At 39.8% G+C, this 14,408-nt stretch overlaps 1 protein-coding gene across 1 annotated transcript in view; it reads right to left on the reverse strand.

Annotated features, from left to right (window-relative positions):
• DOCK2 (dedicator of cytokinesis 2) overlaps window positions 1-14,408 on the reverse strand; it is a 404,233-nt gene that overhangs the window by 375,996 nt on the left and 13,829 nt on the right. Inside the window, exon 2 of the mRNA XM_029942884.1 lies at window positions 8,776-8,859. Within this exon, the coding sequence (XP_029798744.1) occupies window positions 8,776-8,859 (84 nt within the window). The remainder of the gene's footprint in view (window positions 1-8,775; window positions 8,860-14,408) is intronic.

A 14,408-nucleotide genomic window follows, 5' to 3' on the forward strand; every position in this document is an offset into this window, starting at 1 on the left:
ATTAAGCAACTTGCTTATTGTCACAAAGCTAGTGGATGATGTAACTAAGATTTAAACCCAAGCATCTGACTCCACAGAGATGACACTCCACAGCCTTGTACTATAACAACTCCTTTGTTTGCAGGTCTACTCCATGCCATCAACTAAATAAGAACATCTTTGCAATATTACTAGCCACCATGTTTTAATCATTTAATATATGCAAAACTGTATGTTAAGTGTTATAGATGCATTTTCTCAATTAGTTCTCATATCAATACTATGAGCTGAATATTATAATTCCCATTTTATAGATGAATAAATTGAGGCTCACGTCAGTTGATGTGCAGAGCCAAATCACACAGTCAGGGTTCAAGGGCAAACCTGTGTGGCATCAAAGCCAGCCCTCAATGCTGTCATGCCACATTAGCCTGTGTGTGATAAGTACATACACAGAAAGAGTTCTCCTACTATGTACATGACACTGGGCTAAGTATTTTCAGAAATAAATCTCCTGTGATCCTTGATGAGAAGGACTTTCACTTGTAAGATACGTATCATGCATCAACTGGATCAGGGTTCTCCTTAGGACTTTTCTCTGACATCTCCACCTCTGCTGGGCCACTGACTTCCATGACTCCTGATGGCAGACCCCTAATCTGGTCACCTGTCAGCTATATCTGGCTGTACTTCAAGACCTGACCAGGCAGATAACAATAGTTGGCATCCATAGCAAAAGCCACAACAATGAACACCATGATCAAAACCAGGCTGCATAACATGGCACTTGCCATATCCCAGGACTTGCCCCCAGGCTGAACATCCTTTCATGTTAAATAATAGCAACCCCATCCATGAGATAAGCACTTCTGGTTTCATAGAAAACTCACAAAGTGCATCCTGGGGGATGATGAGAAAAGGAAAATGTATACCATTCTTCTGGACAGTTACGAAGTACCAGTTCCTCAAAATGTCTTCCCTTCCCATATCCCAAATACTAAAATGAAGGGTACCTAAATTCTCTAATCACCTAGCAGCTGCGGAGGTTGTGAAGAAAGTTGACGAGAGATTAAAAATATCCCAGGAGATTAAAAAAAAAAAATCCATGGCCTAAAGATCCAGTCCTCTCTCTGCTATCTATAAGCAGCATAATTTTTGGTCATGTCACTGAAGCCTCAGTGTTTTCATCTATAAAATGATGGAAATAACACGTACCCCACAGGGTGTTGCAAAACTATTTTTAAAACATCATTATGAAGTAAACACATCTAGTAAAGATATAAAACCTTGGACGGGAAGAAAATATGCCAATTTCAGGATAAGCAGTACCTACAGTATGGACAAAAGGACAAGAATAGAATGGGGGAGGGATAAACAGAGGATTTCAAATGCATCTAAAATTTTCATTTCTTAAAAATAAGGTCTGAAGTAAACATTGAATATGTTAATATTTATTGAGTGGCAAGTGCTTAAATGTATTTTACTTTCCTGTATGATTGAAATACCTAATAATATTAACATCAAAGTTTATCAGTGGTTAAGAGTATGATCTCTGGAAGCAAAAGCTCAAATTTTCATGAAGATCTACAACTTAAGGTCTGTGTGATCTTAGACATTTTCTCTGAACATCAGTTTTCTTATCTATAAAATGGGAATAATAATAGTGTCTGCCTCATAAGGCAGTTAGAATATGGAATTCAGAGTCTACCCACTGCCTGGCATATGGTAAGTATTCAAAATTTAGTAAATACCATTTTCTTTTTTAAAAATAAAAAATCATCAACATCATCAATAACAACCACCACCAGAGAAAGTTGGGCAGGGCATATTTTTTATTTTATTTCCATAGCCTACAGACTTTTTGTAAAGTTTATTTTGAGAGTGGGGAGGGCAGAGAGAAAGGGAGAAATAAAGAATCCCAACCAGGCTCCATGCCGTCAGCACAGAGCCCGATGCAAGGCTCAAACTCACAAACTGTGAGATCATAACCTGAGCAGAAAACAAGTCGAATGCTTAACTGACTGAGATACCCAAGTGCCCAGAGAACCTACAGATTTTGAATACTATCACTTTTTCCCAGTGAAGTCATTTCAACATACTTCCATAACAACAAAGCAAATGACACATGCTTCAAATTCAACAAAATGGAAGTTTACTGATGATTTCGCCTCACTGTCTTTCAGAAGAGAAGTTCACTTTCACAGGACCTGTCTCTAAAGCAGACCCAAACAAAGGGACATCTCTGTGCAGAGTGGCACTTTAAAAGGATGCCCTATCAAATGCTCATCAAGACACTCTCTCACCCTAAGAGTAAAGAACTTAGATCATTCTCAGTGGAGTTGTTAGTACAAAAGCGGGTCCACCCCACTCTGCGAATGGTAGATTCAAAATTCTCCTCGCAAAGCTCTTGGCAGCCCAGCGAAGAACGAAGTAATGCACACATGCCAACTTAGAAAGAGCTCCAGATATTTTTAAGTGGTGAGAAAAGCAAATCTCAGAGTGGGATGCATAGTGTGGTCCCATTTCTAGGAAACAAGGAAAGCTATGCCTTACCTTAAAAAGGAAAAGATACTATGTTGGCCTCCTCCCTCATACCTTCCCTTTGTTTCATTTTACTCATAGACAGAATTCAAAAGCTGCTGGGAGCCATTTCTGAAGTAAGGCAGGTTTGCAAGGCCTCCCACCATCAGAAGGTGACGGGCTTCTACACCCACTCAACCCCCACTCAATTTCTGCTTGAGCACTGACCCCCAAGGCTCCTGACTAAGTGATATCAAGAGTGACTTGCCTTCTTGTGCTAAAAATATGTGAATTGTACCTTATGAAAAAACTTGTTATAGGAGTTTCTTCTTTTGTAGTTTTAGGAGCAAATGTTCCTGAGAAAATCTGTTTTCTTCCCCTCGAAAAACAGGCTATTGACCCCTGCTCACAAAAGAACTAACTCTTGCCTTTGCTATGCTAAAAACATTACCTTGTACTTGAATGCTAAAGATACTTTCCTTCCCCATGTGATAAGTATCTAGTCACCCGCTTCAATCACTACTGATAAAGATTATACAGGAGTCTTCTACCCATCTATGTTCTGGGAAATTTTTACACACCAAAGAATTTGTCATCAGAAATCACTGTCTAAAGCAATCACCACTTCTGTTTTGTATCCCATACACTTGCTTAATAAAAATAAGCTGACTCTCCAGTCAGTGCAGAGATGTCTGACTTAAGTGCAGAGATGCTGAGCAGCAGTGCAGAGATGCCTGCCTGGTGAGCAGAAAGAAGCCGAGGCTCTCTTGCTCCCGTTCACCAACATTGACCATCCTTCAGGGAGCCTTGGATCTGCTGGAGCTGAACTCTAGCAAAAAGCTCCTTGGGAACCACTGTACAGAAATCCCATTCTCTTCCCACTAAGACCAGACCCCCATGACCCAGACAAGTGTATGTATCAGTAGGTGGAATGAGACTTCCCCTGTTGTTCCAGAAAGAAAGCAAAGAATTCAAGGCAGGGCAGACAGTCCCTCTGAAAGGCTTATAAAGAAGAATCTAAGCAAGCAGGGCTACCCCTCAAAGACCATCCCCCACCACAGTCTATGTCATCAGAAAAGAGAGAGAAACAGACAGAGAGACATGAGGGCCTTTGGAGGTGGTGGTCGCTGCCTTTGGAGTGCTTGGTATGGCTTGCTCACCCACAAGTCAGATCCAGGCATAGGGGTACAGTACAGGAGATTCACAGGAAGGGACATTTGGCATCTCATTTCCCAGCTACATGACTATTCATGTAGGGGACTGGCTGATCTTTGGGCTTATTTGATTAAGGAAGACAGATTTGGAAAGAAAGCACCCCAAACTCCCACCCACCCCCAGCCTTGTTTAAGCTGGAGAAGGAAGGGAGGTATTAAGCTGGAGATAAGATTGAAATCTTCTTCTTTTGAAATCCCATTAAATATCAGGAAAGATGTCAACCAAATAGGACTGAAGGAAGTGACTGAAGAAAAATAACACTAATTTTTTTATGTTCATCCTCCCATAAGGAGTTCTGACTGCTCAATAAACACATATATTTTCCACATCTAAAATCAGAACATAGGATGTTTATGCTACCTCTGGGTAAAAAGGGCAGCCTGAGAGATATACTATGGACCAAAATGTAAGCATTAGGAAATCGAAGGCTTAGCAATAATGGGTACCCTTCTGAACTGTTTGAGTTTTCAACAGAACAAACTATTATCTTTATGATAAAAAGTTGGTCAAATGTTTGAGCTCTACTGAAAGGCAATTCATTCATGTCTACAGTTCCAAGTCAGGTTTTTGTCTTCCTCATTAATCCAGCTGAGTAAATTTAGTATAGGCAAGGAAGGGCTGACCTTACCTATTCCAGCAATCAGAGAGCCAGCTTCCAGATTCCCTGGACTGTACTGTAGAAAGATAGACCTGCCAGTCTCCATATGGCTGTACATAATGGGGGAAGGGATGGGAATAATTAACAAAGACACCTAGTAGTGTTCTAACATAGTGGTTAGCACCATGCTAGACAGCTTCTCTACTTTCTGTCATGTTATCCTCATAACAAGCCTAAGAACAGACAATGGTAAGCCATTTCACAGGTAAGAAAACTGAAGCCCACCTACCCAAGACCATTCAGCTAGTGAGTAGTTGAGCAGAAAATAACTTTCTGATTCAAAAGCTTATGAACTTTCCATTCCTTTTTTGTTTGTTTGTTTGTTTGTTTGGGAGGAGGATTTAAAAAGTATCAAGAAGTATAAAAAGTAAAATAACAACTACTCACATTCCTAACACCTAGAATTAATCATTACTAATATCTTCAAATCTTTAAGACTATATATTTTTTTTGTCTAAAATTGATATGGGCTGTTACAAAGAATTTAAGCAGAAAAGTATAAACATAGAAGCTAAATGAATTACCCTGAATCCCATTACTCAGAAAAAGGAAAATACTATTAATACATCATTTTAGTCAACTTTTCATTTATATTTATACACACAGAATAACAGATGGATAAATAGATAAAATATTATTTTTTTAATATTCTCATAAAAATTAGCATATAATACAGATATTATGCAAATAAAAATCTCAAATACTAAATTTAATCTTATTTGTATTTAATAGAAGAAAAAGAAATGGGGTGAAACTGAAGGAAATGTTGAAACTTTGATTAAATGATTCTTCTTAGGGGAAGCCTCTTGCACTGTTGGTGGGAATGCAAACTGGTGCAGCCACCCTGGAAAACAGTATGGAAGCTCCTCAAAGAGTTAAAAATAAAACTACTCTATGATCCAGCAATTGCACTACTAGGTATTTACCAAAAGAATACAAAAATACTGATTCAAAGGGATACATGCACCCCAATGTTTACAGCAGCATTATCTTCAATAGCCAAATTATGGAAATAGCTCAGTATCCATTGACTGATAAATGGATAAAGAAGATGTGGTATACACATACAATGGAAGATGACTCAGCCGTAACAAAGAATGAAATCTTGCCATTTGCGACAACATTGATAGAGCTAGAGAGTATATAATAAATAAGTCAGGCAACAGCAAATACCATAAGATTTCACTCATGTGTGAAATTTAAGAAACAAAACAAATGAGAAAAGGGGAAAGAGAAGGAGAGAAGCAAACCAAGAAACAGACTCTTAACTATAGAGAACAAACTGATGGTTACCAGAGGGAAGGTGAGTGGGAGGATGGGTGAAATAGATGGTAGGGACTAAGGAGTGCACTCATGATGAGTTCTGGGTGAGGTATGGAGTTGTTGGATCACTATACTGTACATCTGAAACTAATATTATACTGTATATTAACTAACTGGAGTTTAAATAAAAAGTTAAAATTAAAAAAATAAATTTTTCTTCTTTACAAAAAGATTCTGAAAACTCCTTCAAAAAGTTATGAAAAGCTATTGGAGTGGTTATAATTTTTAATTGTTCTGTTTCATTTCTGATATTGACCAAATCTCTGTTATGATAATATCATAATATCATAAAGTTAATCTATTCCTTTCCACTCCTCACTTCTCAATTTTATGTGTTATGGTTTTTTTTTACATTGTCCATTTCCCTAATAATAACATTATTTTTGGTAGTCATAAATATCGTGACTTTTAATATCAGTCTCTATAAATTCATTCATTTAGACTCAATGTTTACCAGCACTTTAATTTTTGTTATTTTAAAATTGTGATTCATCTCTCAATTGGCTGGATTTTATTTTTCAAGTAGGTTTCTACAAGGGTCTCATGGGCACACCCCAGTTCTTTTGATTATATCACCTTGACTAATTTTTGACTAACACTGTGGTTTTCACTTTTTTATATTTGCCAGAAATAGGTTTTCAATCAGAAACATAGGCAGAACTCTCCTTCTGCAAAGCTGACAACACCAGGTCTGTTCGCAGAGGCTTTAGCTGTCCAAGACCCTCAGGGAAACCTTAAGATCCCATAAATTCCAGTTTGAACACTCCCTGTGGATATGGATACATGTATGAAGAGTCTTGATAATTTGTACACCAATGCTTCAGATAAACAAAATCATTTCAACAGACTTCTGAATATTGAATATATATTTTCAAAGTATTCATGAACTGGCAATCACTCACTAAATTAATATGCCCCGCTCTTTCCAGAAAGGCAATGTGGCTGCTTATTGCCAGGATACATTAAAACCAATAAAATAGAATTAAAAGAGGAAAACCAGAACCAAAGAAGTTAGCAACAAGGACATTAGTCCCAAAGACAAATAAAGGTGGCTTGAGTCAGCAAGTGCAGCCTTCCTGAAGGTCAGGCACCAGGCCAGGCAAAGAAAGGGAAGACTGACTGTGTAACCCACAATGTGGTCAGTTTACTACCCTCAAGCTCTCTCTCCAGGAAAAAGAAGTGGAAAATACTTGTCTGAATCTCAAAATGTGGGATGCGGTGAATGATTACTGAGGTTTTTTTTCACTGTTTTGGTAGCTATGGAGCAAAAGAAAGGGTGTGGGCTTGTACACGTGAGGAGGAAACACAGCCACGCTCCCTGCGTGACCCTCAGCAAGTCGTTTCTCTTCCCTGAGTCTTCTCTCCTCACTTACAGACATGAGGCCTCACACCTGTTTCTCAGGATTAGCATCCAGTAGCACAGAAGAGACACTGATGAGACTTGTCATCTTTTTATATTTTCATTCTTTGACCTTGTTGGATTCTCACAGTTTGCTTATCGGCCACTGGGTAGAACCAGATTTGTAAAAGATGGGTTGCAGTGTGGAAGCAGGCAGAGTGTTTGGAACCATATCCTCTCAATCCTGCCCCTGTCACATTCACTCTGTGTGTAAAAGGTCTTTTAACAGGGCCAGACTGGTGCCTCGTTTCACCTTACATACAACCCAAAATAACAATACTAAAGGACAAGATTAATGTAAGGAAGGTGAACAAAGTTCCCACTTCTCCCATGATGACCCCATTAAAGCTGTTTTGAAATATCAAATATCAAATTCTTTCCCCCTTGCAAAAGCTTTTCTGCTTGTTTGTCTTTTGAATTGTGTGTGTGTGTGTGTGTGTGTGTGAACACGTCTGTGTGTTTATGTTTGCGTGTGTGTGTGTGTATGTATCTGGGAGTGCACCGTGTGCACTTGTGTGCCAATCTGCAGAACTTCCCTGGAAGTTGCATACAGCTAATCTGGCACTGGAGAAAAGACCTGTCCTGCAGGCTGTTGTGAGGGGTGACTGGACAAGCACGTTAGCCTGTTATATAGAATTTAGCACAGTGCCCCCAATATGTGGTAAACGTCCAACGATGGCTAGTTCTGTAAGAACCCTTTGTTCTTCTGGCTGACTGCTTCCCCTGGAGGGGGCCTCCTTCCCAGTAGCACACCTGCTTCCTGCCCACCCCTCACTCCCATCTCAGCATAGGAGAGCATTGTCTGAGGGATTAGCCTGGAGCAAGGGGTGGGCCTGGGTCCTCAGCCTACTCACCTCCTCTACCCAGCTACAGGAAGGACATGTGCTCTCCACACAGTAGGATTAGAGGCCGCCCAGACAGGGGGAGAACTGGGGAGGTCCCCCTCTGCCACTGAGGACTCAGAGAGCCTGCCGCATGGTGGCTGACACATTGGCAAGTTGCTTCGGCTCTTACACCCAAGCCTCACACCCAATATCAATTTTATCAGTGACATAGGGGATATATTGATTTATAATGGCCTAAGTGGTGGGTCCAAGGCCATTAGCTTTCGTGCAAGTTTCAAAAAGCACCTTTACCACCACCAGCAGCACCATGGGTAAACTCAGCCCAATACACCCTTGGCTTCACAAGAGGATGGCACCTGTGTGGGAAGAAGAGATGCCACTTTGCCCAAGACAGGGCCCCCAGCTTGATACAGGACCAGACACAGCGCCTGTACCACACAGTTGTGCATAGGAGTTCTCCTGGAATCAAGGGTATAATTGCCTGAGCCCTTCAAACCCCTAAAAGGGCTGATTTCCCTTTATAACCTTATTAGTATTGATACTAAGAAAGAAGGTAGGAATCACAGGCCCAAAGAGCCCCATGGCTATGGCAAGTGGACAGCACAACAAACATCAAACCACACAGTCAGGCCTTGGCTACTAAGCATAAATTCCTAAAATAACAAAGCATTGTTTTCAGTAAATTCTAATTACTAATACTATAAAAATTCATAACAGACCACACACAGTTGCAGGTTCCAAGAGAGGGCTGGAGGTGCTGGGTATATACTGTAGGCATCCCAACACCATCAGCCCAGGGTCCTGGCATCCGTGGGTCACCTGAGCCAGTGACTCACCTCCGCAGGTCTCCTGTATTCGCACCACATCACCAATCTGCAGGGAGAGCTGGGGGGCTCCACTCCCTTGGAAGTTGTATATGGCTGTGAAACAGAAGAGAGAGGCAACCTGGTGAGACTTCTGGATACTGAGAATCACTGCTCCTCCCTGCTTTCCCTGCCTTGAGCTTACCCAACACCATGCAGCCTACATGAGCTAATAAGTCCAGTGCAGAAACCCACTGCCTACCACAGGACCCAATGTAACCCCAGCCTGGCTGCTAAAGGCCCTCACTCATTGACCAAACTGGACCTCTCCTAGCACAGGTCCTGCACTCCAGTCTGCATGACAAGGATGCTGTTGATGTCATCTACCATAGGTTGACCTCTCACAGTGCACCAGGCATGTGCTCTGCACATCTCATTCCCTTCTCACAGAAACCCTGTGAGGTATAAACTGTGATCTCATTTTGCAGATGGAAAACAGAGGTGCTGAGAAGTTAAAAAATCTAGTCAAAGTCATCAGGCCAGGAAGTGACAAGAAAATCAGTATAACTTCCATATTCTCAGCCACCATGATGAACTACTTGCTGCTCCTCAGTTATTCCCTCCTGGTGACAGCAGCTTAACATTCAAGTATTTGCTCTATCTTCCCATTTCCATTATCAGTGACTGGGGGCAGTAGTTGGCTATGAAGTAGCCAGAGGCCCCTCTGTGCTGTCAGAACCTCTGCTAACCCCTTGGAACACGACATCATGCCATATCATTGCAGTGCACAGGCCCTGCTCAGCATCACTTGCTAACTGAGGACCAGGCCACATTGTTAATCCATATTAGCGTTGCAGCTTGCTTTCCAAGGGCTAAAATGGAATCACCAGCTTAGGAGGTCTTTATGAACAGAATAAGGCACAATGTATGTGGTTTGATTTAAGGAAAGTCTCTCAGGAGAATGAACAGTATGACTCTAGAATGTTGCCATCATTCGTTCATGCAGCAGATATTCAGTAAGTGGCTATGATGTGCCAGGCACATGCTAGGCACTGATCCAGCTCTTTTGGTGAAAACAGAAGCAAATATAAGTTTACAAAAGATGATGCATGTGAAAGAGAAAACAATAGAGCCTGGTAGAGAGGTATAGGGCACATATTGCGGTATTTAGGAAAGGACTGTCTAAGTTGATACACGAAGCATGTGAGCTGGTCAGCTATAGGGACAAGAAGGGAGGGGCATTTCATGAAGAGGGAGGAAGGCCCTGCAAAGGCCCTGAGGAAGGAAGGCACTTGGCATATTCAGAAAACACCAAAAGAAACTGCTATGGATGGAGTAAGGTAAGAGAAGGTGATACAAGATGAGACAGAAGAAGTAGGGACCAGGTCATGCACAGCCTTGTGATGAACTTGGGCTTTATTCCAAGAGAATTGGGAAGCTGGAGGGATTTTATTTATTTATTTGGGAATAGATTTGTTGACATATAATTTGCTCATTTAAAGTATATAATTCAATGGTTTGTTCACAGAGTTGTGCAGGCATCACCATGATTAATTTAGAACAATCGCATCACCTCAGAAAGTTACCCTGGCCCCAAGTGGCTACTAATCTATTTTCTGTCTCTATAAATATGTTTATTCTGGGCACTGCATACAAATAGAATCATATAACATGTAGCCTTTTATGACTGGCTTCTTTCACTTAGCATAATGTCCTCAAGATTCATCCATGTGGTAGTAACTATTGTAACTCAGTTCACTCTCTCTCCCATTGGTCCTCAGTTTCCTCATATGTCAACAAAACAAAATGCTTTCAAAAACTACTTCTTGAGGTGACTTCAGAAAAAATGGCAGAGTAAGGAATTCCACATGCCTGTCCCTCCAAAGAAGTAATGAGAAATCTTACAAAAGGTGTCAGAATCAACTTTATCAGAACTCTGGAAAATAGTCAAAAGTTTACATCAATCAAGCAAATGCTTAATCAAGAAAAAGGCAACTGAAACCTGGTAGTTTTGTGGCATTTAAACTTATCCTTGTCCTTCCCTTGACTCTCCAACTCAGTGGTGGTCTTGAAAATGGTATTCCATGTCATTTGTATGGGTTTCTAGAGCCAGAGGGAGCAGAGAGGACCTTGTTCTAAGAAACTGTTTTTGTCTGTTTTGATCTGTCTGTGGGCTCCCCAAAGGATTAGAGCTATGGGCTTGTCCTTTATTATTATTTATTATTTATGCTTTATGAGGGAAAAGGAAATAATGTAAGTCAATGATAAAACTGCCAGGAGGACTCAGGATCCCTCTCATTTAGCTCAGTCTATTATCTGCCCTCTTTGGTCACATGATTCATCAGTGGTAAGCCTCTATTTGGTTTGAAGACCACTAGGGTTAGAGAGACAGAACAATGGCCTTTTCATGTGCCTTTCCACATTTACTCTGCCTCCCTCCACCCACTTCCACACATCAGCAGAGCAATAGTCAGTGCAATGGGATTATCTCCCTCCCCTGCTTAACTAACATCTTTCTGTCTTCCATCCATTGCCATGTGTATACACAAAAGATGGTCTGTCATACAGTGGAATATTACTTAGCCACAGAAAGGATTAAAGTAGTGATGGCTACTATAATATGGATAAATATTGAATGAGCAATACCCACGTATACCAGGGGGTCTGGAAGGCTATGCACATGTCTGGACACATGCTGATAAAGGATGGGAGAAAGCCCTAAACTCTCAACTCTGACGGCCCTTCAAGCTCCATGCTGTCAGGAAATGTAGGCAGGCGAAGGTAGAGTTGCAAGTGGCCTGGCTAAGTATTGAAGATATGCTCCAATACCCACATACAGAGTCTAGCTGCAAACAGCAGATTTTTTTCTTTCAACTTTCTCCAACAGGCATTTGGAGATTTGAGTGACCACATTGCAACAAATAATACAGTCTTCAGAAAAGTACTTTAGAAAAGTCATTAAACAAGCAAACCACTACATCCTATACTGAGCAGCTACAACAAGCCTTGACAAGGAAGAGAATCTGCAATCTGAGCTAGCACATTAAAATATTCAAGTATCCAATTTTCAACACGAAGTTATGAGGCATATAAAAAAATAACAACAAAAAAGTATGGCCTATTCACAGGAGAACAAAAAGAAATTAAGAGAAACTCCTCACAAATGGATATACATTAGATTTATGAGAAAAAGACTTTAAATCAATTGTGTTAAATATGCTCAACTAGCTAAATTATGGGCAAATAACTAAGTAAAACTGAAATGACATGTCTCATAATATAGAGAATATCATCAAATAGATAGACATGACAAACTAATAAAATAGAAATTCTATAGCTAAAAAATTCAATAACAAATGTTAGAGAGGCACAATTGCAGACTTGGGCAGTCAAAAGAAAGAAGCAATAACCTTGAAAGTAGGTCAGTTGAGATCAACCAGCCTGAGAAGTAGAAAGAAAAGAGAATAAAGAAAAATGAATAGCATCTAAGTGACATGAGGGATAGTATCAGGCACACCAACTTCACACAATTGGATTTTCATAATTAGAGGAAAGAGAGATAAAAGAGTAGAAAGCATATTTGAAAAAATAACGGCCAGAAATTTTCATTTGATGGAAGACATAAATCTACAGACCAAAAATTGTCAGTGGGATCTGAGCAAAATAAACACAGATGCCCACACTGAGACATAATGGTCAAACTGTCAAAAACCAAAAACAAAGAGAGAATTTTAAAAACAGCAAGAGAGAAGCAAATCATCATGTACAAAGACTCATAAATAAAATTAATAAGTGATTTCTCTTCAGAAACCACTAGAAGGCAGTGGGAAGGCATATTTAATTTAAAGTGCTAAAAGAAAAAAAATTGAACCAAGAATTCTATCTCTCACAAAATTATTCTTCAAAAACAAAGACGTTAAGAGATGAACAGAAATAGAGGTCCATCACTAATAGACAATTGGAAAGACAAATGCATAAAACAATAATTATAAATCTATAATACACACATATACACAATGTATAAAGATGTAATGTGTGACAATAACAACAAAAGGGGAGAGACGGATTTGTACAGAAGCAGAGATTTTGTATACTACTGAGGCTAAATTGGTATTAACTGAAAATGAGAAAGGAATCAAATAGTAAACTAGAAAAAAATCAAACACAAAAGAAGGTAGTAATGAAGAACTGAGGAACATAAAAGCATGTAAGATATATAGAAAACAAATAGCAAAATGTTAGAAGTAAATATTTTGAGTGTTTACATTTAATGTAAATGAATTAAGTCTTGGCAAAAGGCAGAGATTGACAGAAAGGATTATAAAACAATAACCAAAACAAACAAACAAAAAGCCCCACAAAAACTCCACCATGATCCAACTGCATGTTATCTACAGGAGACTCACTTTACATCCAAAAACATAAGTTGGGGAAAAAATGTTCCATGCACATAGTAACAAAACTAACACTGTAGTAGGTATACTAACATTAGACAAAACAGACTTTTAAGTCAAAAGTGTTTCAAGAGACAAAGAAGAGTACTATATATTGGCAAAAGGGTCAACACACCAAGAAGATAGAACAATTATAAACGTATGTTCCTAATAACAGAGCACCAAAATATATGAAGCAAATATTGAGAAAATTAAAAGGAGAACTAGGCAGAGACTAATAATAATCAGAGACTTCAATGTCCCACTATCAATAATGTATAGAATATGTAAGCATAAAATCACTAAGAAGCGACACTGTACCACACTGTAAATAACCAGACCTGAAAGACATACACAAAACACTCCATCCTACAGCAGCAGAATGTACTTTCTTCTCAAGGGCACATTTTCTAGTATAGCCCATATGTTAGGCCCCAAAACACATCTCAATACATTACAAATACTGAAATCATACAAAGTATCTTTCTAACTACAAAGGAAGGAAGCTAGAAATGAATAAGAGAAATAAAACTGGAAAATGTACAACTATGTGTAAAACAATATACTCTTTTTTGAGAGAGAGAGAGAGAGAGAGAGAGAGAGAGAGAGAGCGAGCGCACATGTGTGCACCCTAGCAGAAGAGGGGCAGAAAGAGAGAGGGAGAGAGAACCTCAAGCAGATTCCTCGTTCAGCGTAGAGCCCAACTGAGGGCTCAATCTCAGGATGGTGAGATCATGACCTGAGCCAAAATCATGAGTTGGCCACACAACCAAACGAGCTACACAGGTGCCCCTAAATAATATATTTTTAAGCAACAAGGATCAAAGAAGAACTCACAAGGCAAATTAGAAAATATTTAGAGACAAATGAAAATGAAAACACAGCCTCCCAAAACTTACGGATGGAGTGAAAACAGTGATCACATCAGTGAAGGGGCCTTGGATAAGAAATGAGATCAGACCCCTCCTCAAACGTAAAAAAGGAAGCATTTATAATATTGCTTCATTGTGTCCTAGAGAAGCACATTCTCAGTTGTCCTTTCCTGTTGTCTTCATAACTACTGCATGAGATAGCTACCATCCTGATTTTACAGATGAGAAAAATGAGGTACAGAGGGTTTGAGTGGTTCACCCATAATCTCCCATTACCCTGTTGGTAGTAAAAGCCAGGACTCAAACCCAGCCCTGTGTCTTGTTCATTCTCTGCACCTGTTTCCTCCCCACAGAACCTAGA

This window comes from Suricata suricatta, chromosome 6 (genome assembly GCF_006229205.1).
Source record: "Suricata suricatta isolate VVHF042 chromosome 6, meerkat_22Aug2017_6uvM2_HiC, whole genome shotgun sequence".
NCBI classification, from domain to species: domain Eukaryota; kingdom Metazoa; phylum Chordata; class Mammalia; order Carnivora; family Herpestidae; genus Suricata; species Suricata suricatta.